General features: G+C 54.1%; 1 protein-coding gene across 2 annotated transcripts; it reads right to left on the reverse strand.

Moving 5' to 3' along the window:
* Positions 1-2,214: 2,214 nt before the first annotated feature.
* Positions 2,215-24,568, reverse strand: GNG12 (G protein subunit gamma 12). 2 transcript variants are annotated; one of them, XM_086753972.1, is made up of 5 exons: positions 24,481-24,568; positions 16,210-16,267; positions 15,693-15,777; positions 4,372-4,488; positions 2,215-3,450 (listed from the first exon to the last, which is right to left on the reverse strand). In XM_086753972.1, exons 4-5 carry the CDS (start codon positions 4,465-4,467, stop codon positions 3,325-3,327), a joined length of 222 nt encoding a protein of 73 aa, XP_086610098.1. In that variant the 5' UTR covers positions 4,468-4,488; positions 15,693-15,777; positions 16,210-16,267; positions 24,481-24,568; the 3' UTR covers positions 2,215-3,324. The 2 variants fall into 2 exon arrangements, with proteins under 2 accessions (XP_086610098.1, XP_086610099.1); XM_086753973.1 differs by lacking the exons at positions 15,693-15,777; positions 16,210-16,267 and having other exon boundaries at positions 24,481-24,550.
* Between the last annotated feature and the right edge of the window lie 291 nt (positions 24,569-24,859).

The raw sequence follows: 24,859 nt of genomic DNA on the forward strand, positions 1-24,859 counted from the left end.
TGGGAAAAATAATCATCCCTCTCCAAGAGAAGCAAGGCTTTACCGTGGGTCTTTAAAAATCTAAACTTTTTTTTTTAAAAAAAATGAAACCCACTCCATTCCTGCCAGCGCTGCGGAGCCGGGGCATCCTGCAGCTCTCACCTGCTCATCCCAAAAAAGCCTCCTGCTGCCCAGCCCACAGGAAGTGCGGGCAGACCTGTGACATCTCCTTTTCACCCCCTTTCAGCCCCACGGGTTTGACATGAAGGGGTCCTACCTGAGACAAAATTTAAACACCGCCAGCAAGCATCCTTGACAGCCCCAGCCGTCCCACCGAGGGGCTGCAGGAGACCTGTCCGGCTGTCACCCGACACTCTGGGGACAGCCAGGTTCTTTTGGGGACCCCCGGCAGATGAGGAGGGGTCAGGAGCAGGGGGCACCGGTCCCACCAGCACCAGGCCGTCCCCATCCTGAACGGGGGATGCAATGCACCAGCGAGTCCAACCTTTGCAGCTCACCAGCTCCAGGAGGCCAAGGAAAACGAACGCCGACAAGCTGAGAGCATAAAAAAAAAAGCAGAAATATTTGAGCAAGAGAGTATTTTAGCAAAAGCCAGGTCTCCAAGCCACCAACCAGCCCTTCTCCCTTTAACGCAACGCAGCATTAAGGAGTCAAAGCAGAAAATACAGAGAAAAAAAACCCACAAATAAGAAGCTGGGTGCTTAATTTATGGGGGAAAAAAAGAAGAAATTCCCATTCTGGAGCGGTACCGGGCTCACCTGCTGTAACAGAGAGGGGCGGCATGGCCGTGCCGCCCCAGCACGCCACCTCGGCGGGCTTCCCCCTGCGGCTGCGGGGGCAGACGCTCTCACTTCTCCTTTTTTCACTGTACCGGGGCAGAGCCTGCATTTTGCCCGAACTTCACAATTCCTGTTCTTCCATGGGAGTATTTACAGCAACGGAGCAAAGTGCAAACCTAACCGCTCCAGCCTTCACGCGCCCCTAGATATTGCGTTTAAAAAACGGAGTTTACCAAAAATCTATACGTTAAACGCCGTCAGAAGCACGGTGAGGGGTTAGCTGCTGATCTCAAGCCTTCTACCTAAAACTGAGAAAGCACCTGTAAAAAACCCGGCACAGCGCTTTTAATCCTGCGCCTCCGATCACCGATGCGATCCAGCCACCTACGGTCAGTCCTTCCGTCCTTCGGATGCGTAAGCAAGTGTGAAATAGATGCTGGCATAAATCTTGCCCCAGTGCTGTGAGGATGTCGAAACTGCACGGAAAAAGTTGAAAACCACGCTTAACTCGGCCGTGGGGCCGGGGCGGAGCCGTGGCCACAGCTGGGGTACAACTGTTGGCGGCTTGACGAGGGCCGGCGGTTCGCAGGAGAGGAGCCCCAGCAGCGCGACGGAAGCGCTTTATCCGAAAGCCCAGAGCCAAGCGCCGCTACGGACACGGCGCGCGGGGCGGGAAGGACGGGAGGCGGCCGGACCCCACAGCTGGAGCACCAACCGGTCCCTGCCGCTGGCTTCACCTCTGCAGCCACACAGGTGATCTTTTTTAGGGGGCAGGGAGCTCCGACAAAACAAAAATGCAGATTACTATTGATGGGAGAACAATATTCAGGGACAGCATGAGGTTATTTCCCGGCCCCGTGCCCCGCGGACCCGCCCGCGCCCCTCGCAGCGCAGCTGGAGCTCTCTCTTACAGTCCCGCGTACCCAACCTAAGTTAATTAGCTCTTCTTAACAAGAGCAGTTATAAAATGATAGACACAAAGACAGTGAAAAAAAAAAACTGTGTGGATCTACATTGTTGTTTTTTAAATTGTCACTAGAAAAATACTCTAATTATAAAAATAATTTGCACGTAAGCACAGAATCAGCAGGACAATTTTCTGCCAGTCTTGTACGGCAGTTTTGGAACTGCTCGCTAAAGCAGCTTGTTACACAACGCGTAATTCTCACTACAGATCAATAGCGTGTACAGAATTTAATAGAGAAAGGACAAATACGCAACGTAAGGCAGTAACGACGAGCGGTTAATGAATTCTGTAAATGCCGTTAGAGAAATGCACAGCTATGGCAAATCCCAGCTCCTCTCTGAGCCACCGGCTGCAGAGCTGTGGATTATCCGCAGCCCCTTCAGCGCTCTCTGTTCATACGCAGTGTGTGGATGAACACACTGCTGAAGGGTTTTTATACACACACACACACACACACACACACACACACACAGAGAAAGACTTTTTTATTACGTATATGTATAAAATCACTTACTTGACGGAAAGGCCCTCCAATTACGTCTGCGTAACTACAATCTGGATATAATTTGGCATTTTTCCCCTTTAAAAATGAATTTTAAAAAGAGCCAAATCCTGACTCCCTGCACAAAATACAACTGGGACTTCAAGCGACGGAGCCATGCCTCCAGCTCAGCACGCAGCCCGGGCAGTACTACCGTGCAGCCTTTGATTCTTTTGACAGATTTCTGGGTTTTTCTTTTTTTTTGTTTGTTTTTGTTTCTTTTTTTTTCGTTTGTTTGGTTTTTTTCTACTAAGACAGATTTTTTAATTACAGAACATAATTCAAAGAAGCAGAATCAAAGCTGAAAACTCTGCCTTTTCAACTGCTCTTAAGCAGGAAAATAAACCCGCAGCTCTCCGACTCTCAGCACCTGGGTTTTGCGCTTCAAACCCTCCGGCGAGAGAAGCCGGCGTAAGGCAGGCTGCAGGCACGGCTCCCTGGAGTTCACCAGCAGTTGCTACAATCGTTTTTCAAAGGTAGCTTTTGCTAGATAATGCACTTCTAAGTGTGTCTGTGCAGAAAAACACGCGCCAGCACAGAAATGTCCCCCCACCCCGCATACCTAATTAAAAAAAGAAATAATTAAAAAAAAAAAAAAAAGAAAAAAAAAGTCAAATTGCTGATGTTTTATCAGGTTTCTACACCTTTGCCTCTGCTCCGTCAGCGAAGCTCAGGCAGCTTTGGTCTTGTTTGTGTAACTTGACAAGTGACACCGGGACCCGGTCCTGCAGAGGACGAGAGCCCCGGCTCGCCCTGCCCGTCCCACCGCAGGGACGCCAGCGCAGCGCTCGCGGGCCCAACGCCCGAGACCCCATTCCCTCGGCCAAGAGAGAAGTTAATTCAGTTTGAAACCTCGCTTCCTAATAAAGATAGGGAACAGAAGAAATGCTTTAGAAAGCTTAAGAAATGGTTTATACGCTGGGTAAAAGAACGGCTGCTCTTGCACAATGAATAGCTGGTACCTTACAGAGTATTTGCCTACGCGCCCGCCGGCGGCTGGCTTTGCCGGGGAGGGCTGCGGCGGAGCGGCCGCTCTCCTATAACAAAATGCAGGTCTTCTTGTCCTTGAAAGGGTTCTCGGAAGCGGGTATGCCCATTAGCAAGGGATCTTTCTTGGCGTGTTCTTCGCAGTAGAGCATGAGGTCTGCTGATGCTTTTGACACCTGCAGAACACGTGGGAGGGAAAGAAAAATCCACCGTAAAATGGTATTTCCCCATAACATGGCTAAACATGCTGAGAGCTGCCGATGGGGACACAGTCCCTGCGTGGCACGGGAGAGATGCTCGGAGATCAACGTGCTCTCCCGCAAAAGACACGCTGCCACCGGCTCGCTCTGGCTTCATCTGCAGGGAGGGGGAAAGGACGGACCCCGGCGCTCTTCGGGGTTAGTTTGTGACACCAGACAGCAGTACCGCCCCGCTTCTGCAGAAGACTAAAAATAAACAGGAGGAGGTTCAAAATAATACGGTAGGTTCATAATGAGGAACTTCTCCTCTATAAAGTTGGAGACCGTAAACAGGAGTGTCCTCAGACAACCAGCCGCTTTGGGAACGCCACGCAGGGGCCCTCCTGGCACAGCCCCGCTCCCGAGGAAGGGCACTGTGAATCTGGAGCGCGGCAAAACCCAAGAAAGCAATATTACCAGCGTAGCTGAAATCCTATCCCTGCTAGCTGAAAACAAGTTTCTGCTACTGTGGTTTTTTTTTATAATGTCCCTACTCATCCACCTTCCCTGCAGATGTAGCACTCAGGCAGCCAACAAAAAAATGGAACAAAAAAAATCCCCCAATATGCATGAAATTGGAAACTCACACTGCCTTCCATTTCACACATTTGATTTGCACTCCATATTTTGTTTTGGTTCTCCTACGAGGCCATAAAACACCAAGGACACTGCGGCCACAAGAATTAGATTTATTCGGATTTGTTGGGCTGAAATGCAGACTTCAGATTTTGAGACGGGGAAAATGCTGAACTGTGGGCACACACGCACGCTGCTATCTTATTGCCCTACTGCTAAAAGGGGGAAAAAAACCCAAGAAAAAAAAAAAAAGGAGGGGTGAAGAAGGATGTGTGCGCTCACCTTTATTCTCTCTACTGACGCTTCTATCCTCAGCTGCTGGACGGTCCTCCGGGCCTGGGCTATGTTGTTGGTCGTGCTCGCCGTTTTGCCAGACATTTTCAGGAACGCGGCGAAGCTCTGTTTGGAAAGACAGCGGGTTAGTTCTCCCGACAGGCACCACGGCACGTTAAACTGCGTTTATACAGAGAGGCAACGCGACACGCTGCAAAAAGTGCTTTTTTTCTTTTTCATTATTCTTTTGCACAACAGGAGTTGTCAGCTGAGCAGCAGCTCAGCAAATGATGCTCTGCAAGCCAAACACCCTCCAGAAAAACCAGATGCTCTTGTCCTGCCCTCTTCTCCCCCTCGCAGGAGGAGGAGGATTTCACGGCCCCTCTGCCGAGGAGGACGGGGACATCGGCCACACGCTCCGGCCGCTCCGCCACCTTCGCCCCCCTCCGGCCCAGCAGCAGCTTTACCACATGTCAGAGGAAAAAGGAAAACAAGGCAAAGTTCAGAGCCGCGCGCCCGGCTGCTGCCGGCTCCCACGTGGCCATATATGGGGAGGTGGCAGGAAAAATCCTGGAGAGCTCCGGGACTTTCCTTCTCTGGGAAAGGACACAAAGCGCCAATCCCGACGCGGGGTCAGTGAGAAGGGAAGATGCTCTCCACCGGGATCAGCCGGTCGGTCCGGCACCGATCCCAGCACAGCTTTCGCAGCTTGACTGGCATTTACACCACTGGGATCTGGAGGTCTTACTCCCAGAAAAACCTCGGCTTCTTCAGCTGCGCACAGCTCACAGGGCACGCCGGAGCCCACCCGGGCGTATCGGACCACCACGAGCTGTCCCGTTGCCCGTGCCGCGCCAAGGCCGGCTCGCCCTGTCCCTCACAGCACCCTTCCAGCATCCCCGGCCATTCCTCATCCCATGGAACCATCCAGCTGCTGCTGGAAGGGAAGGACCTGTGCGTGGAGCAGCAGGAGCAGGGAAGGGCTGAGGGTTGTGCAGCATCGCGTTCAAACAAACAAACAAAAAACCACCCAAAAAGCAGCTGGTTTAGGACAGCCCTACCCTGCAAAGCTGTCCTTCCCATGCCAATCCCCGCACGCGATCTCCGGCCGGACCGTGCACGAGCCCTGCCGTTTGTTTTCCACGGATCCACAAGAACACCTGGCTCCGTGGTGCGCGGTTCAATCATTGCTCGCGTTACAGGGACTCCAGCCCAACGCGGCTCCCTGTGACCTTTCCGAGCGCTGCGTACAGCGCTTCCTTGGAGGCGTCAGGTTTCTCACGCCTCGGCCTGGGTAGCAGCGCTGCTTTTCCAGCCGGCGCTCGTGCCTGCCCGGCCAGCTGGGAACGGCCTTATTTTGCCCATTTCGGCACACGCCGTCGTTTCCAGGCAGCTCAGCAGGGCCCAGATTTCTGAGCTTTTTCCCTCCCTGCGTGGAGACCAGTCCTGGGTTTGAAGTTCGCTCCTGGTTCACTCCAGGAGCACTGCAAGTGGGACGCTAACAGGGATTTCGTGCTTCACAGCTCACAGCCGGCTTCTGCTGCTCTTCTAACATCCCCACCACAACGTGCACACGAACAGACCTGCTGGTTTTCTGCGCCAGGAACCGTGAAGCCCAGCAAGGGCAGGACCAGGCCGCACGTGGCAGAGCGGAGCGAAGGCTGCTGGCCGAGCTGCCAGGAGAGCGGAGCAGGGACGCGGCCGTAGCCGGCGAACAGCCAGCAGCGGGACACGGGGGGACCTTCCTCACCGCGTCTTTGGGCTGAGTAACTGCCAAGCGGCAGGTAACGCCTCCTGATCGCGCGCAGGGAGGAGGGACGTTCATAATTGGTACTGGGTATCATTTAATATTTGTTCCAGGAAATAAGATTTAAAACATACTCACTCGTCTCTCCAGCCTGCATGAATCTGAGTGGCCATTTAGCAGTCCCGTGTTTAACTCACTGGCCTGCTTTCCCAGTAACTCTTTGCATCCAGGAGCACGAAGCCCAGAACTAGCTGAAACGCTGCATGTACTCCAAAAGACCAGTTTTGGGGCAAACCACACATCTTTTGTAATTTTAGAACCTTTAAAAGTGTGCCAGTTTAGAGAGCCCAGCTCCGAGCAAGCGCGGCCCCGGCTGTTGCAGGGACACGCCGCATCGAAGCGTCTACCTTCGGCTCCTCTAAATATCTCCAGCCGGGGTTTCCGTGCGGCGGCAAAGCGAAGGCAACCTGAGCAGCGCGGCCGCGACGTGGAGGCTGGGGAAGCCGGGCTGGTGGCACACGCTGCCAGCTGACTCACCGCGAGCGTGCAGGAGCACAGCTTGTAAATCGCGGTTGCTTCACCTCCGCAACAGCCGGGGCCGTAACCCGAGCCTCTGTCCGCGGCAGCCATCTGCTGCCCCGGTTCCCCGCAAGTTCCTCACCGCCCCAGATTTTCCCCAAAGTTCCTGCTGTGCTCCAGAGGGGTCACCGACACACTGAGTTGCACGTGATTCACTGCATGCCACGCGTGGAAGGGAATAAGTGCAAAATTTAAAAACGTCAACAGGGTTTTTTTTTTTCCTCCGGGAAGCAGTGTTCCCTCTGTGGCGTTGTCTAACCGAGGACACGGGCACTCATCCTCACTCGGCACGGCTTCAGAGCAGCACGAAGGAAAGGAGCCAGCGCTGTGTGCAGGAAAACAGCTCATCCTCCAGCCCCGCAAGCCTCTTCCAGCCCTCGTTTAATCCAGGCACGACGAGGTGACAAATCCAAACCGTGAGTCAGCGCGGGGCGGCTGAGACGCAGCTGTGACCGCGCAGGGCTGGGAGCAGCCGGCGTCGGCAAGCCCCTGGACCCCGCTCCCGGGAAGGGGCGCCGGTTTTGCCGGAGCGGGGCTGCCACCTCCCAGCTCCATCAGCTGCTTACTAGGGTACGGAATTTTGGGAGCAGCATTTGCTCTAGGGAGGTGCGAAGCCTTCGCACGCTTTGGCTGTGAGGAGGAGAGTTAGTGACGCGCAGGATTCTGAAATATCCTCGGGATCAACGTCACAAACTGGGTTCCTAACCCAGCCCCACCATTACAGCCCAGTTACGGCCGATCACGGAGCTCTAACACCCCACAGCAAACTCACAGCGTACGCATCCTGAATTACTAGCATTTGCAGTCCCCAAACGCATTTTGCTGGCACGTTTAGTGATTCAGTCTGCAAATTACGCAAGAGAAGGAATGCTGGCTGCCGCGGCATGAACACATTTGTCGGGAAACAGCTGTAAATCTCCGCGCGAAGGTCTAAGCAGCAGACATTTTGCTGTATTGCTAGGAAAGGGCGAGCTGCTCGGAGCGTGCTTCTCATCCCAAGCGACGATGGGAGGTGGAGGTTGAACGCAGGTCGTGTTCTACATAAAACACAAAGTGAAAGCCCTCTGGAATTCAAGGCAAAGGCCGCGGCGCGTTAACCACCTCCAACGTAAGCCCCGCAGTGCCGTGACTCAGACAAGGCCTCTTCCAGTTCAGTTTGACGACAGCCGACTCCGCGAGCCGGGGAGGCTCGCACCACGCCGGGCAAGGCAGGAACGCGTTGTGGGCTTCACAAAACATAAGTCTTCTGTTGGCAGGCTTTTGGGGCATTTAACCCGACAATTGGGTGAATTTTATTATTGCAAAGCGGATTGTTCAGCTAGGGTTCCTAGAAAGGAAGTTTAAAAGGACAAATTTCGCGGTTTGCGTCCGACGCTTCCTGCCTTTGCCGGTGTGCCATGAGAAGCGGGCAGGGGGATGGCCGCTCTGCTGCCACAGCCTCCTTCCAACTCACAAAACTCACAAAACTAGCGCCTGGGCCCTGTTCTGCTCAGAGCCGTTAACACACCTGAGCCCAAATTTTGGGACTCCTTCCCACCGAAAGCAACTGATGGCAGCGGGGATCCACCAGAGCGGGGGCTTTGCTGGATACAGGCTGCCTTCCCTAACCCCGGCACCCGCTTAGGCTGCGGAGTCCAACCCAGACTTCTGCTTAACATGTAAATGAAGCTTAACTCATTTGTAAACGCTAACGGGACCATCCTGGCAGGGGCTGCCTCCTCCTGCCCCTCCAAAACAGCCCCGGGGCCGCTCGCTGCTGCGACTCCCACCCTGGCACGCCACGCCGGGTTGCAGACCGCGCTCCTGGACCCCACAGGCTCACGCGTTCGTGAAAAATGAGACTTCCAACCAGGAACCTCCAACCCGCGCTCCCAGAGCTGACAAATGCAGCTGCTGGATTTGGTAATGAACGCCGCTGGTGCTTTAAAATAATCGTGTCTGGAATAACAAGGAGCTGTTTCACACGGGCACGAAAGCACGGATCCGCTGCAAACTGAGCCCAAACTCCCGTGCCAGACCCCACGGTTTTCACTTACCATGTTGAAAAACCGCAGTGTGGAAAAAAAATAAAACAACCTAAAGCATGCATTACTGCATAAAAATCAATTGCATCTCCGAGAAGAAAGGTAGTTCAATGTTTGCTAATTCCGCCAATTTTAGTACTTTTTTTTTTTTTAAAAAAAAAGACATATGGTTAAAAACCAGTTACTGCAAAATTAAAAGATAAACCATTCTCCTCTCATTTCGCCGGGGCAAGCCTCGCCTTTGTTCAGCCTCCCCTTCCCCACCCCCAAAACCCTTTTGCCGCTGGAGAGGTTTGAGTTTCTCCGGCGTCCCTCCCCATCCCGCACGGATGACCTCGTTAGGAAAGTTTCAGTGCTTATTTTCCCAGCTGGTTAGCTTTGTTAATAAATTACATGTTAAAAAAACAAAAAACCAACAAACAAACCCAAACCATAACATCTGAAAATTAAATTGCTGTGTTTCCTCATCTTCAAACACACACAAGCAGCATTACTTTAATAGTCCTCCTAAGATTACTAAATCTCCTCCGCAGAGAGATTTACAAACAACTAGGTCATCACCCAATAATACTGTTTTCCCTCCGAGTTCCTGGCAACCTACGCTACCAGCTAAGCTGCTGCGGCCATCTCGAGCCGCGGGATTTCTCGTCGCGTACGCTTGATTTCAGAAAACAACAACAAACTGCGGAAAACTCCGCAGATTTACATCAGCGGCGTACGCAGCTCTGCAGAACTCGGGGTTCCGGGCCCTTGGAGCCTGGGGCAGGGTTTTGTGGGACAGGGATGTTTCCCAGGAGAATTAAGTCACTCTAAAGAAAGAGGAATTGGCCGGGGAGGACATTGCTCCAATTTCTAAGAAACAAGCCTTCGTGTTCAGTGGGCAGACCTCAACCGAAAGTAAAAACACCCTGAGAGCCCAGCTCGCCCCATCGCTTCCTCAGCGGGATCTCCCACGTCCCCCAGTGCTCACGGTCACAGCTACTCATTCTCTATCAAACGGATCAAAACCCAAGTGCCAACCAGTTTTTCAGCTCAGCCCCTAAGACAAGACTCGGCTGGTGTGACCTCGTGCTGTCGCAGGCAGGCAGCGAGCCAGGGCTCGGGCTGCAGGAACACGCGGCGAGCGCCAACCTCGGTCCCCCGCAAGCGATAAGGCCGCACCGGGGCTCGCCAGGCCCGAGGCTGACGACGGCAGAGATTCCCCAGCCCCAGCGCGCGCCGCGGGCATGGCTCTCGCTCATCTCTGGCACACAATCTAAAACGAGACAAAATAATCAGTCCCACCGACAGCCTTCCCTTCTCAGCCGGCACCACCTCTTCTCTGCTTCCAGTCCCGAGCCCATCGCGCAGCTTCGATTTTCCCCTTCTTTCTACAAGGAGCAGAAAGGCACAGCGAGACGGACACCTGGAAGAGGAATTTCCACTGCAGCAGCCGCTAACCCCACCAGTATCCCTCAGCTTCTCGGAGAGAGGACCGACATCCAGCCCACGAAACACCCCAGCACACGCTCCCGTGCGCTCGTGGTTGCCTCTTGCTGAGCTAGGGCTCTGTAATTAACAGCAGAGTCAACTACGAACGGAGCAAATCTGCCCGCGGCAAGGCTTAGCTCATCCTTTGGGGAAAATACCTTTTTCCACAGAAAACTGAGGGCTTGGGTTTGTTTGAAAGAGGAGGATGCTCACCAGCCATGCCTGGTTCAACCACTAACAGCAAAACACACGAAGCTTCCAGCGTGCTCCGCGCAGGCCATACACCGGCATTTTTTTCTTTCTTATAAATCAAAGCAGAAACACCTGCGAACAGGTGGAGCTGCCCCTCTTTCCCAGAAAAACCCCATTTTTCAAGGCCTTGCCCTATTTCTTTCCGCAGGCTTTAGGTAACGAGGTTACCATGCAGCAGGCGCTCGGAGCAGCCGCGGCAGGTTCGCGGCCGGGCATTAAACTTGAGCTCCAACCGGGATAATTAAACACCAATTTATCTTTTTTCACTCTTTCAGATCCAGGACTTAGGAACCACCTGCTGAGCGAAATGTAATTAAACCCCCAGTGCTAAAGCACAGCCGGGAACGGCCCAGCGGCTCTGCCTCGTGAGCAGTTCCCATTTGCTCCAGTTACGTAAAGTCGGCTCGCAGCGGAATAAAGGTTCCAAAGGGCATCTCCTTACTATTTCCTTTGCAGTCAAAGAGCTTTTAAGTTGAATAACTCAAAACTGCTGATCGATTGAGCGGACTGAACAAACACAAAGCGACAACACTAAAAACCACGGCAGCTGGAATCGTCCAAGACGTGCACGGCTTTAACGCACCACCAGCCTCTGGTTTTGCAGGGCGAGAGCCCGCGGCTGGGGGTCGGCACAAATCTAAAGTTACAGCTCATCTGCAAACGCATGTTTCTAAGGCTTCTCGTTTTTCAAGCCACAGAAGCTGCGCTGCGGGTGGTATGGGCTCCATGAGGCGGAGATGCCCTCCGCGCTCTTCCCTGGGCAGCCGCATGGCCAGCTTAAAATTCACCAAGGAGGACACGAGCAGTTCCAAAACCAGAGAGGGACGCCAGCCTTCCCGGTGCCCCCCCGTCCCGCCGCAGCACGCTGCCCAGGGCGCTGGCTGAGAGGATCCCTCCCTGCCAAGGGCCCTGCAGCAGCACCCTGGGGAAGAGCCAGCACTCCACGGAGCTGCTCGGGCACCCAGCGCTGAATCACTGCCGGGAGCTCCTCCAGCTCGGAAGTGTTCGGATGGTGCTGCCCACTTGAGCCTGCTAGGAAAAAAAAAAAAAAAAAAAAGAAACAAACACCACCGTAGAAATTATTTTTCAGCCTGACAAGGTCAAAGCTGGGCTGCATCCAGCGCACGCTGCTCGCCTCTGCCCTGCGCTGGGTACCGAAGCTAATGCTGGGCACGGTGCTGCCCTCTCCATGGCACGGAGCTGCTCCGCAGCCCTGGGTGGCCTTTGGGCAGCACTGCTGCTCCAAAACCCAAAACGTGGTACTGTGGGAGGTCATGTTTCCAGTTCCAGTGATTCCACAACAAACGCTGCAGGTTTACAAGTGAAACCGTCCCCGGTCCTGCAACCTCCCCACTGTTCGCTGAAACAGTTTTAAGCTGGATCCTGTCTGCATATTGCCACCACCAAAGACTCTGCCCACCAAATTACACCAAAGGCGCCCCGCTATTTCACAGCGTTGTCCACAAAATCATTTTGCAGGGTCCCTCCTTACCAACACCATCCTCCCTGGCATCCTTTTACCCCTGCTACCTTCAGCTGGGACTCTGCAAGCAATTCGGTAACAACATGGCACCAAACCCCAAATCCAGCTGTCTCCGCTTACCACTTACCCTCTCCACAGCTAGCAGGAACAAAAAGCCAGGAGCTTTTTCTACTCCTACCTCTAAAGTCAGCAATTTTGCTTTGGAAAATACGGCGGATAGATTTGTTGGGCAGGAAGGTGGCATTTTTACAGTTGCTTTTCTGTGCTTACAAGTTTTGGGTTTGCTCTGTGAAGCTCCTCCCAAGGCTGAGCCGTGCCAGCGCCCGGGGCACAGCTGGTACTGGTAGGGGTGCTCCTTCCTCGGTGAGGTGACCCCTTGATCAGGCAGCGCTTTACAGCCCCTCTGCCCTCTTACAAAGACGCTGTCCTACTCCTGAGGGTGAGCAGCACCTCCTCTCCCACCTCGGCACTTATCTGGTGTGACTGCAGCCGGACCTTCAAAGGAGCTGCCTGCCCCGCACCGCACAGCCCAGCAGCGCTTCGCTTCACGGGGAACCGGCGCTGCAGGAGGCGAGCCCCCGCCTCGCCCCCAACCTGGCTAAGCAGGACACCGCGCACGCGCCGGGGAAGCTGGAAGGAGCACAAACGCAGCGAGAGGAAGAGACACGTACAGAGCGGGGGATGCCAGAGCCCCTCTCTGGCACCCGGGACGACCGTGAGTTCCGCACGCCACTTGCTCCGCGCGCCAGGCGCGGTGGCGCAGCGTGGGGTGTTTGGGTGCAAGGTTTCGGCGGGTGCTGCGAGGGCTTCTGCACGTGCCGCTTTCCCAGGCCCCCGTGTGGGAGCGCGAAGGCAGGCGGCTGGTTGGGACTTGAACGCTGGTGGTTGGTTTTCCTACGGGGCAGGCACGGCCGCACAGGAGCGGGTTTGTTACGACTTGCAGAACGTAAAAACTCCCCGAGCCCAAGCCAAGATGCCTGATGTTGGCATGAAAGGCTGTAGCTGGGTGCAGAAATAAACAACTCTACTCTGAGGGCGCACCGTAGCATAACTGGGTATGGCAGCATACAGAAACGCGGCTGCACGCAAGCGTCAAAGTGTCTGTCACTGAGATATTTCATGGCCTTGATTTTTTAACGTTTAGGCCCCCGAGGGCAGAATCTGCTGGAGAAATCCCAAAGCGCCCGGCACTACCCTCAGCCCAGCTGCTCACCTCTCTGCACTGGAGCGGGCCCGGAGGGGAATGGTGTTTGCTGCGGAGCGTTTGGAGTCCCAGCGAGCGCTGACGTGTGCCCCCCCCCCTCCCCAGATCCTGCACGCCCCGGCACGCAGCGGCGCCTTCCCACAGCCACCCTGCGAAGGGGACGCCAGCTCCCACGGCCGGCTGGGAGACCGTGCTCTTCCCCTCCCTGCACCAAGGCCGAGCACCCCAGCGTAGGGCTCCGGCTGCGCCCGCCCGCCCTCCGCACAGGGCGGCAGGGGGTCCCCAGGCCCCTTCCCCAACACCACCTTCTCTTTGCTGCGCAGCGGGACGGGGCACCGGCTTTTTGCTGCCACCCAGTCCCTGCGAGGTGACCTCAGGGAGGGTGGGAGAGGCGCAGGGTCCCCCACGGCAGCAGGAGGTGGGAGAAAGACGCATCCAGGAGATGCCTCTGCCCACCTGAAACCCAAATTGCCCTCAGGGGTGCTTCTTCTCACCCAAGACTGACCACATGGAGTCGAGGGGCCTGAAGGAGGTGCCTCGGGCTGGCGGGACAGGCAGCAGGCCCAAGGATTTTGTGATTGGGAAGCCAGGGACGGTGTTGAGGAAGCGCAGGTGAGCAGCCCTGATCTGTCGCACCGGCCGGACGCAGCCTGGCCCACGCCGATTACTGCACGCACATATCCGCAGCGCCTCTCTGGAGCGCTCTATCACATCCACACCTTCAAAGTAAATACCACAGAAGTTATCCACGCTGATCTTCCAGAGACGGGGACCCGCTGTCCCAGATGTAACCCTAATTAGAGAGCACGGGAACGAGGAGGGCACGTTCAGCACTCCTCCTGCTCCAACCGGTTGCTCTGCTCGGAGAAGGAAAGAGTACATCCAGCAAAACAGCCCCTTTCCAGCTCACCCGCCTCTCGCGCCTGCGCAGGGCGATCCCACCAGTGCAAAGCTGCGCCTCAGCCAGCGCCTTGCTCTGGTTATGCAGCCAACCTGGTTTTTCCAGCGGTGGGTGCAGCCAAAGGGAAAGCCGGCGGCGGCTGGCAGGGCTCCTGCCACCCCAGCCCCGGCGCGGGGCCCTGCTGACACCCAGTGGAAACCACAGCGAGACACCCGGCAGAGAAAAACACCACGGCTGAAACCTTTTCCTTCTGCTATGCTACTAAACAGAATGGAAAACAAAACCAGGCAGCGAGAGCAACGGCTAGCTGCTTCCTGACAAGTGAGAGCTCTGGATTTGTAAATAGGTACCAGGCGAGATTTACAATCGCAGCACAAATGTTTGATACACATTAAAAAAAGTTTGGGTTTGGTAAAAGAAAACAAGATCCTCCCCAAACAAAACCAACCGAGATCACACTGTTATCGTGCGCACAGAAAACAGAAATAGCTGGCAGCTGCGCGACTGGCACGCAGCGGTTTTGGCGAAGGACACGGACGCTCTGGGATGCACACCCTGCGCCACAGCTGAAGGGACTGGGGAAACTCAGGCTCCCCGGAAAACCCAACTTTGGGTTTGCTGGACACAGAAGGTTGTTTTGCACGAAGTCACTCGGTCTTTTACACAGTCTGAACAAGCGCAGATCTTACACGAGCTTGAAACAAACACAGAGCCGGGTCTTACATGTCAGAGGTGGAAACGCGAGGTGTCAGCGGGGGACCGGCACGCCTCAGCTCTGCTCAGTCTGCTTGCCTCTCATCTGGATTACAGTATTTATCACCAGATTGCAAAAGCACCCTAACAGCAGAGAAGATACAGCACAACAAACTCTACTTCCAGCTGTACCCCTCGGAGAGGGGCGAGGTTAGCGAGGGGCAGTCTGGGCACGCAGATACACCTGCGTTCCCCAGCGGCGAGCGGCCCGTCAGCGCACACGGAGAATAAGAAGTCCTTAAAGCACAGAGCACTAAGTTGTGATGTTTGCTGCTCCAGAGAATTTACACTTGAAAACGTGGGGAGATTTTACAGTTGAGATCTTTTTTAAAATTATAAACAATGCTGCCAGTGTCTTAATTAGTCTTTCTAAAAGGTATAAAAATCCCAGATAACGTGAAATGAAAGAAAACAGGCAGCTCCCAAGATCTTCAGCTGGATTGAGCATTCTGGGTATTTAATTAAGGATGTGTTCCCTCACAATCTCCATTTTACAAGTTACCCCAGTACCACCTGGCTGATCAAAACTGGGCTAGAGCTATGTTTGATTTTTGAAAGTCAGCCTCCATACACGAGATTCTATCAAACCCAATTTACTCGTTGGGAAATGAGCTGTAGAAAAGCCCACTTTTATTTTCCACTGCATTTTTTCCTGACTTGGCTTTCTATATCTTCAGCACAAATGAAAGCCATGAAAACTGACTTCCAGATTAAGGTTACTTTGAAAGATGTTTGAGGAGTATTATTCTAAATACGTTGTCCTGCGCTCCCTAACGAGCCGCGGTGCGGTTCCCCACAGAAGTACCTGTTTCTCCCCACAGGGCACTACCCATCTAGCTCAGACCAGAAGAGACATACACAAATTACAAAGAGACATTTGCAAGACTACTAGTGGAATCAAAATCAATTCATCTTACAGCATGTAAAGCAGGAGCGGTCCGTGATTAAAGCACCAGACTGGGAGTCACGAGATCCAGCGCGGCCTTCAGCAAATTCTTCGGTCTGAAAGAGAGATAAAGGCGAGGACGCTGGTGGGAGATGCTCTGTGGTTCTGAGCTCAGAGGCACTGACAGGGTGCAAAGTATTCCACAAGCTGCTTGGTTACAGGAATTTATCCAAGTGCCCATTTGAAGGAAGGGGCAAATGCAGGAAATACAGAAATCATGAAGACTTCCACGCTGCCCCTTGCTAACTGGTGTAGTAAACAAGGAAAAGCCTGATTTCTGGGAGAAGCACCCCAATTCCAAAGCAGTATTTATGCCCCCAATATCCAGTGGGCCTGCCTCGGAGCCAATGCCATCCTTGCAGCCTCTCCTCCACAAAGCTGCTGAGTATTTTGTATTTCAATACAATCAAATCACTGGGGTTTGGGACTTGTCATGCTGCTTCATATTTTGCATGAAAGACAGGAACAAGTGTGCACTGGAAACTCACCTACATAGGCAGCTTTGCTACCCGTCCGGCTTGCTTTGATCTTATCAGCGTAATGATCCTGCAACAGAGGGAAATAAAAACTGTAAGTGCTGCACGGTGCAAGAAAGCCAAGGCTAAGAAGGGTTACAGAGCATTTGAGACTGGTCTCCCTGAAAAATCCACCTCAAACCTTTCTTAGGACCTGCTCCCCTATGTCCCCTCCGCCGGATACGGCCACGGGCAGCCGGTTCCTCTGGCCACCTCCCAAACCTCCGTGAAGTCAGCAAGTTTTCACAGCCTTTCTGCGCCGCCACCTCCTCACTGCCCACTACAGCTCCCCCTGAAGCGGAGATCCCACCCAGACCCACGGCAGACGACATTCAGAGGCAGCTGTTGGAAAAGCTCCTGGCTTTAAAACCAGTTAAACTGCTCAGGATAAACCCTCGAGCAGGTTTACGCCGAGTGCCAGCGCAGCCGGCGCTGGGCACGCGTATCACTGCCTCCTGCAGACTTCTTCGAGACGTAAGGCTCCACTGATGCATTCTAGCAGCTGTGCTTAAACCGCAGGAGAAACAAATCTGAGCGCCCACGTCTCCTACGAAGGCCTTTGCGCACCCAGAAACAAATCTTGGAATTTGATCAGTCCGAAAAAGTACAAGTTCCCACGCCAGACACTGCTCACCGTCGCAAGACTGGCAAATCCAGAGCACGCTATGTTTAAAACCCTGCTTAAATTTTCATTTTATAAAATGCTCATTTTAAACTAAAACTACGCAACAACAATGCAATGAGGGAAGGGACTTTCTAAGAGTTCTGGTGACGACTGATAGCGGTACTGGGCACCTGACTCCTCACCGCTGGGAAGAGAAACCAGGGACTGAGGAACACAAGGGTTTATTTGTTAAAAAACGTCTATAACACAAACACAAACCAAGCTGGCTGCTCCGTGCTCTGGGTAAGAGAGAAGGGGACAGAAAGCATAAGGTGACGTGCCTTCTGCGCTAGCTAGAGGGGGGGACTTCATTTCCAAACAAAGTTGTCTGTCTTTTTATCCGCATGGCTTGGCTGCTGCACGAAGCCAGTGCGATAGGCGCGCAGGTGTGCAAACGCACGGGGCAAGTTCTAAGAACAGCAACTGGTAATCTATCACGGACTGGTCATGGCTGCGTCAGCCTTTTCTGCGATTTCCAACGCGTGTTTGTGCGCCTCCGTATCCTCCCAGAGACACGCGCTGTCAAACGTGGTGCAAAACACGGGCTCTACGCGCACCAGGCATTTACTGGCCGGGCAGAGCAGCCGGGGCACAGATAACTCATTAACCGGGGCGCGGCAGGATCCAGAATCGCCACCGACACTTTTTGGAAGAAAACCAACCGTCGTTGGCCAACGGCCGGCGGAGAGCTGGCGCGGAGCCCTGGCGCCGCTCCGTAACCGGCCGAATAACGCAATTAGCTACGAGATTTACCAGCCCTGGTATGCAGGAAATGTCGAGCCGATTCCCGACATACTAACCCCGGAGCGACGCGCGGGGGCAAAGCGAGGGCTACGACCACCAGCGGGTGGCACACACCCATCGGCGGGGAGCGACTGCGAAGGGCTCTGGCGCGAGGGGCGGGCTGCAGCACATGGCCCCCAGCCTTCCTCGGGCAGAAACGATGGGGCGGGAGGAGGCAGAGCAATTCACTGAAACAAGAAACAAGGGGAAAAACAGCACGGAAAGTTCCCAAGGGATGGCCCTTCCCAAAGCAGAGAGGTGCCAGGGGCTGGCAGCGTGGGCAGCGTCCCCTTTGTAAATCACAGGCCACTTCCCGTGTTGGAAACGGCATCAAAATTTTAATAGCGGCTGTTAAAAAATCATTGTTATGGAGCAGGAAAATAAACGGCATTCGAAAAGAGACTGCCTTGCTGCAGCCAGCCCTCGCTGTCCCAGTGCCAAGCTCGAGCTTGTCACATCCAGCACGGAAACTGAACTACACGCAACGTGCAACCGCCTTTACATACGTGTGCCAGCTGTGCCGCGCAACATACGAGTTCTGACGGAAAACCTTCCGCGCTGCTTAGCTGTGTAAGTTCTCACTCCGGCCACACACCCTGAAAATTGTTTAGGAGGTGGGGGAAAAAATCAATCAATCTATTGACTTCTGCTTCCTGATGGAGGTCAAAACACACAGTCAAAGCAATCCTGAAATGCATCTGAAAAATCATTACGGCTCTTCGGGGCTGCTTTCCACCCTGGAGCCGTAGAGACCCGATATTCCTGCCTACTCAAAGCTCCTATCAAATCAGTCAGAAAACCCCGCAAACCCAACGTTACTTGCGTAGCTTGAGGCCGGCATAACGCACCCTCTCCAAAACCCTCCTCGAGACGCGCTGCGTAGCCGGGGCGTAAGCGTCCGGCGGTCAGGCCGTCCTTGGGAAGGGATAAATCCGGGAAGGGCACGTGGGAGCCAGACAAGGCGTCCCAGACCCGCCGGCCCAAGGCCGGGTCCTCCTGCGCCACACGCCCCGGCAGCCAGCTCCAGCTGGAGCATCCCCGCTTCGCAGGACAAAGCCCTTGCGAGTTTTACGGTCACACAAACCAGATTGAGCCAGGAAGAAAACAATCCGTCTCCCAAAACTGTCAGCAACACTTTCTGCTTATCCCAGCTCCAAGCTTAGACTCAAAAGCCTGACTTTTTTTGGCTTGAATCTAAAAAGACAGCTGAAAATGTATTTGGGGATCTGCTCGGTCTTATTCCCAGGAACGACCAACAAAACAGAGTATTTTACTTGCAACAGCACCAACTTTTACATTTTTAGAGCAGCGATCCCGGCTGCAAAACCAAGCAAGAGGAGAACGTAACACCTTCCGCATCACATCTTGCAAGAATAAGGCGAAATAGAAAAACAAGAGCTTGGCTGAAAGGTTCTGGCTTTTCATTAACAAAAACAACGAGCTCTTTCCATTTAATCTCTCGTTTCTGAGACTCGTTGCGTTTGCTTAACTTCTTCCTCTGCAGCGCAGATGGACCCTGTTCCCGGCAAAGGAAGCTGGAGGTGCTTTCGGAATGATTTTGATTTGGAAACAAAAGCCTCCCGGGCTTCTGCAGAGCTGCTGCACGACTGCACATTCATATTTCATGTTGGTTTACATTTGCCTCAAGTATTTCCTGCAACAGCGCAGCTTTCCAGAGAGGATAACTTCTTGCCAGCTGTGCTGGTGCTGTTTAATGAGAACTGGAGAGCAGGATCAACAAGGGAGAGAGGAGCAGAGCAAATTATATATATATTTTTTTTAATTAACTGACCTACACAGCTGCCTGACACTTCAAGATGTGTGTTTTGCTTTCTTCTAAGGTTTAACTTGCAAGCTACTCGATACCAGAGATGCTTTTACATGCTCTCTGACAAGCCCCCACCCCACAGCCACCTTCGGGTCCCGCCGAGGTGACACTGGTGGCAGCGGGCAGGAGGATGTCACGGCGGCTGAGGTGACACTGGTGGCAGCGGGCAGGAGGATGTCACGGCGGCAGGTCCACCCCAGCAGCAGCTACCAGCCTTTCTCCTCCGCGCAGACATCGACCCGCAGCGGAGGTATCGCGGCACTCGCGCGTAACTCGCCATTTCTCTCCTCTACTAGCCATATCCACGCCAAAAAATGAGTAAGGTAGTTAACTTTCCACCTACTTTTAAATAAATTCTGGTCTGGTAAATACACCACTGGAAAGCTGCACCACACTACTGCACAGGATCTTTCAGGAGAACTTTGTTTTTCTAACGCAAACCGCAACGCACCACCCTGGGACAGAACTTCTCGCGCTCCGCTGTAAGGCGGCAGCCCACGGAAAATAGCAAAAATGCCTTCGGTATCTGCTTGGTGTTATTTTTAAAAACGGAAAGGAAATTTTCTCCTGGAAGTACTCCGGCTGTTCATCGAGATGATTAATGACGGGGCAGAGAACCCTTTTCTTTTTTCAGTAACTGAGAAGGTACACACAGATACATCCAGTGTCCCAAACTGCAGACTGCACCAATCGCTGAGAAAACCGAAGCCCAAAGACCCAACAGCAGAGGACAGAAACCTAAACGCATCCAGTGAGGGACAGATTGCTCGGGAAAGGCCTTTCTGGAGACACGCTCCCTACATCACAAGCCATTTTTAATCAAAGCTTAAACGTATAAACACTCAGAACGGCTGTTCCTGCCGAAGAAGCCCTCTCCTCTGCAGGGCCACCTCCGTTCCCTTCCGCCAGCACCGAGTCCCCGCTTGCAGAGCTTCCCAGCCCGTCCCGCTCCGCCAGCCAGACCCGCAGCGCCAGCGTTCACAGCTGGCGCAGTTTTTCCCGGTTCTCAGCCCAGGATTTCTCCTTCCTAAGGATACCCGCTGGTCCCTCAGGAGAACATCCCCCGCCTTCCCTCGCCCCTCCCCGGCACGGCCAAAGGGGGCTGCGTGGGCGAGGGCAGCGCTGGCTCCCACGGCATCATCTTATCACGAGGGAAAGCAGGAGGGAGGTGGTTTTTTTTGCTCTCCTCAGCGTAAACCACCGGAAAGCTGTTTCTCTTCCCCATGGTTAATCCTACACCCTCCCCAAGAACACCACAGCCACCCGCTCCCACGTCCGTTTAGCATCTCAGCTTTTGAATTGCCCGGTTCTTGCCCCAGCAAGGGAAAAGTTCTTCTGAGTATCAGCACCTGGCTGGGGGAGCTTTTGCGCAAAGATAAGCATCATCGCACAAAGATGACTCTCATTTAGAGAGCAAGATCAGGCAAAATCTCCCCCGTGCGCTCCAGCTGCCTCTGCGCAAGGAGGGGTTACGATAGCGAAGGGATGATTCAACAGAGCACCGCCGGCATCGGGGAACCGGGCTGTCCCCGTCCCACCCGGGCGAAGATCGGCTCTGCCGCCTCCAAACGCTCGGGAGAGCTAGCACCGGAGGATCGGGACCCGCCCGGCAAGGGAGAGCTCTGCGCAGACGCCGTTGTGTCGGAGCGGAGGTACAGCGGGGGAGAGCAACGGAGCTCGGATCGCGCGTGCGTCCAAAACCAAGACCTGTCCCTGTACGGCAGGCTTGTAACCACACAGGAGAAGGGATGGGAAGAAAAATGGCGTGAACAAATGGCAGAGCAAGCCTGGTGCCCGCTTCAGGCTGAGCTGACTGTTTAAACAAGCAAGCCGACTGTTTCAACTGTTTAAACCCCAAGCTGAAGGGCGAGTCCCTGGCAAGCCCACGGGAGCCAACACAGGGTAATCGCCCCTCGTGTGGGGCTCGGGACCCACGGCATCCCAGAGCTCGCATCCTGCAGTCGTTAGCTGCTGCAGTACAAATTAAAAAAGTGTATTCTAAAGATTTTTTTCTTCTTACTCTGTAACTCCATCACATGCCAAGACGCTGACAGGGACACAGGAAGCTGAATACAAACACATTGCCTGTCTTACCAAATATTCAAAGGAACACAACTAAAAATACACACTCAGTGGTGTCCCCGAGCATCTCAAAGCCACCGACTGCCCACGCCCACGCTGGCAGGCAGCCCCCAGGAGCCCTGGATCTTGCAGACACGGGGTACACTGCACCCCAGGCCTCAGTTGTAAGGACCTTCTCCTCCACCCAGATGTGCGGTTGGAAGAGGGCCGAGCTGCTCCGCAGTAACAAGCACCGGGAATGTTGGATCCCCCCGAGCTGCGCGCTTCTCAGGGGGACGGACGTACCCCCACCGTGCTCCCTGGGTACCCCCGCCGTTCCCCTCACCTTCCCGCTCCTCCCCACCTCCAGAAAACCCCGCGGAGAGCCCCACCGTAACTCAGTCACTGTGAGGACTTCTGGCACTACCTCCGCTCTTTCTGCTGCTTCTCATTAATCCTTGCAAAACACAGAGTGAAAACTTTCTGCTCACGTCACCAGTATTCTCTCTGCTCCCCCCACCTCTACGTTCCTCTACAGGTTGCTGCTGAGAGCAGAAGAGATGCGATTGCAGAAGCGGCCACAGTGGCGAACGCAGGATGAGCGTTCAGGTTCAGAAAAACGAGGTCTAGTTGTGTAATATTGCAAAACTCAGAAAATAGCTGCGTGATTCCGGCAGTGATTAACGCGGAGCAAATCCCGAGAGCCATCAAACATCTGCAGCTTCAATTTCCCAAGAAACGGCAAGCCCATAAGCACTTGCAGGATCTGGGGAACTTGCTTTCCGTTTCCACTAAAGCAATACAACTCCTGCCTCTGCACGACGAGGACATAGCCTGTGCTAGAACCCGAGGCCCGCGAGCCCGACCCGCTCTTACAGTTCTGGAAGCGCGGACGAACTTGCAGCAATACAATCCTCCCGGGAACACTGCTCCGCAGCGTGGCCGAGGTTGCAGTGGTGTTTCCCATGCTAACTGTATGCTGCATGGACGCTTCTCTCTGTCCCCGTGAAGCCGGCTCCTGTGGAAATCTCTGCTCTGGCACAGGGGACAAAGCAACAGGGCTGGGGGTGAGGATTTCTGGGGCTGCACCGCGAGCTTCTGCAGGAGTCTGAATTTGCTTTTGCAACACAGCCTAATCCAAGGACGATGCATCGGGGTTTGGGAAGCCATGTTGGGAAGGAAGTGCATTCCCACCCTGCGGAACTGTTGTGTTTAGCATCTTCCACAACAGCCTCACCATTTCAGCAACACCTGAAGGGACTGCGGAGCCGTCACCGCGCTACCGTCTGCATCCCAGACCCTGCTGCAGAGAGTTTCTCATGAATCTGTCTCAAATACACCACATCTTTTGAGAAACAGAGCCTAAGAGATTAAGAACTTCCAGTATTCATCAAAAAAAAGTTATTACGTAGTCAGAGACACGTGTTTGAAACAAAAGAAGTACCTGAAACCTACAGCACAACTCAATACTTGCATTTCAGCGCAATGCCAGCGAGAGACCGTGGTCCTGCCCAGCGCAGCCTCCTGTTTGGGAGCCCCCAGGAACTCCTCCAAGGAGCAGCAGAGCTTCAGTTTTAAATGCAGGTGGCCTCGTCAGCCGGGCGATTACGCAAGCGAGCTTGACCGCAGCGCTAGACCCCATCCGTTGTTCTCCTCCGGAGTTTTATTTGCCGCTTTAGTGCTTGATTAAAGATATCCTACGTGCCTGCAATACGTCCAACGCAGGGATGAAACGGGGGATTGAGAAGTCATTAACTGTGTACTAATCCCTCAATCTCATTTAGTGCTACTGGGCCAGCAGAAAATGCTGCTGCTGTCCAGTGCTCGCCGTTTGCTCGCAGAATTTTATTTCCAAACCAATTTACAACCAAGATAAATGCAAACAAGCAACTTGTCACTGATGCTATTAGCGCTAAGTCAATAGAAATGCCAGCTAATAGCCTGACAAATTACTGAGAATTCAATTTGATATGCTATACTAATAAAATTGTTTCCTGGTCGTCAGAACTAACGAGGCACAGCTTCCTACGTAATTCAGCCTGGCTTCCCAAACACGCCCCCCCCCCCAAAAAAGTGAAGAATTTAAGCTTGCAACAGAGTATTGCCATTTAAAAGTTACTAAAGTAAACTTGTTACTGCAACAGGGCGCGTAATCTTCTCAGTATCAACACGAAACCTCCTCGAATAATGACGCTTACCGCTAATTAAGCTCCTTCCCACACTAATCCCACAACTCCTCGCACGTGGGAAACCTCCTCCGGCAAGCAGAGCGCCGCGACCCCGCCGGGGCCGAGGAAAGCCCATCGCCTGGCGGCTGGGATCGCTGCAATAGATGTTTAAATCTGCTCAATTATGGGGAAAAAAAAAAAAAACAAAGTTTAAATGATTTATGTGAAGGCTGGGGTGGTTCCTCTGCCGTTTGTGCTGCTGGCCCTGCGCATCCATCGCTTCCACACAGAAGGTCTGGAGAGACAGAGGGGAGGCCGCACAGACTCTGATTCGAGGAGAAAGGCCTATTTTATTTTTTTTTTTTTTAAACATAATTGAGCAGATTCCATCCCTTTCCGGAGCCACATACAACTTGTTGAACCGCACTGAAGCTCCAGGCTGCGCGCTGTCTCTCTCCGGGATTGCTCCTGGGGAGAGCTTGAAGGACAAAGGAAAAAAAAAAAAAAAAAAACCGAAAAAAAAAAAAAAAACCCAACCCAAACCCCACAAAAAGCCCAAACCAACCTAAAAAACCGGGCCCAACCCACCCCGCAGGGCCCAACCCCACCCGAATCGGGGGCCCAGCCGTCCCCGGGGGCCTCTCCGCGTCCCTGCCGCCCGTTCCCGCCGGCGGAGACCCCGGCCCGGTGCTTTTAACCCCGGCCCGGGCCTAGGCCCAGGCCCCAGGCCCGGCACTCACCGCCCGCCGCTCCCGTCCTCCGCCCTCAGCCGGTCTCCACGGGCGACCGGAGCGGGAGGCCAAGCCCCGCCCACCGCCCGCGCTCGCCCCGCCCACCGCCCGCGCTCGCCCCGCCCACCGCCCGCGCTCGCCCCGCCCATCTTCGCCAGGCCCCGCCCCGCCCCACTGGGGCGGGGCGGGGCCTGGCGAAGGTGGGCGGGGCCATGAGAGTGGACCCGTACTTCCTCGTTCGGAAAGGATTTTTTTTTTTTTTAAAGCGGAACGGCGGTTTTTTGACCGTGTGTGACGTCACAATGACGTAAGGCACAGCCTGTCGTAGCCGTTAAGTAGCGGCAGCGTCTTCCCCAGCGAGGCTCCGGGACCGGGACAGCAAGCGGGG

Source organism: Chlamydotis macqueenii, chromosome 8, assembly GCF_036417535.1.
Source record: "Chlamydotis macqueenii isolate bChlMac1 chromosome 8, bChlMac1.mat, whole genome shotgun sequence".
In the NCBI taxonomy this organism is placed as follows: Eukaryota; Metazoa; Chordata; class Aves; order Otidiformes; family Otididae; genus Chlamydotis; species Chlamydotis macqueenii.

Bases quoted from the DNA above. Each gene is read 5' to 3' on its own strand.
- GNG12 (XM_086753972.1), bottom strand. From the start codon at position 4,467: ATGTCTGGCAAAACGGCGAGCACGACCAACAACATAGCCCAGGCCCGG. The intron at 3,451-4,371 runs GTGAGCGCACAC...CGTGTTCTGCAG, and splicing joins CGTCAGTAGAGAGAATAAAG to GTGTCAAAAGCATCAGCAGA.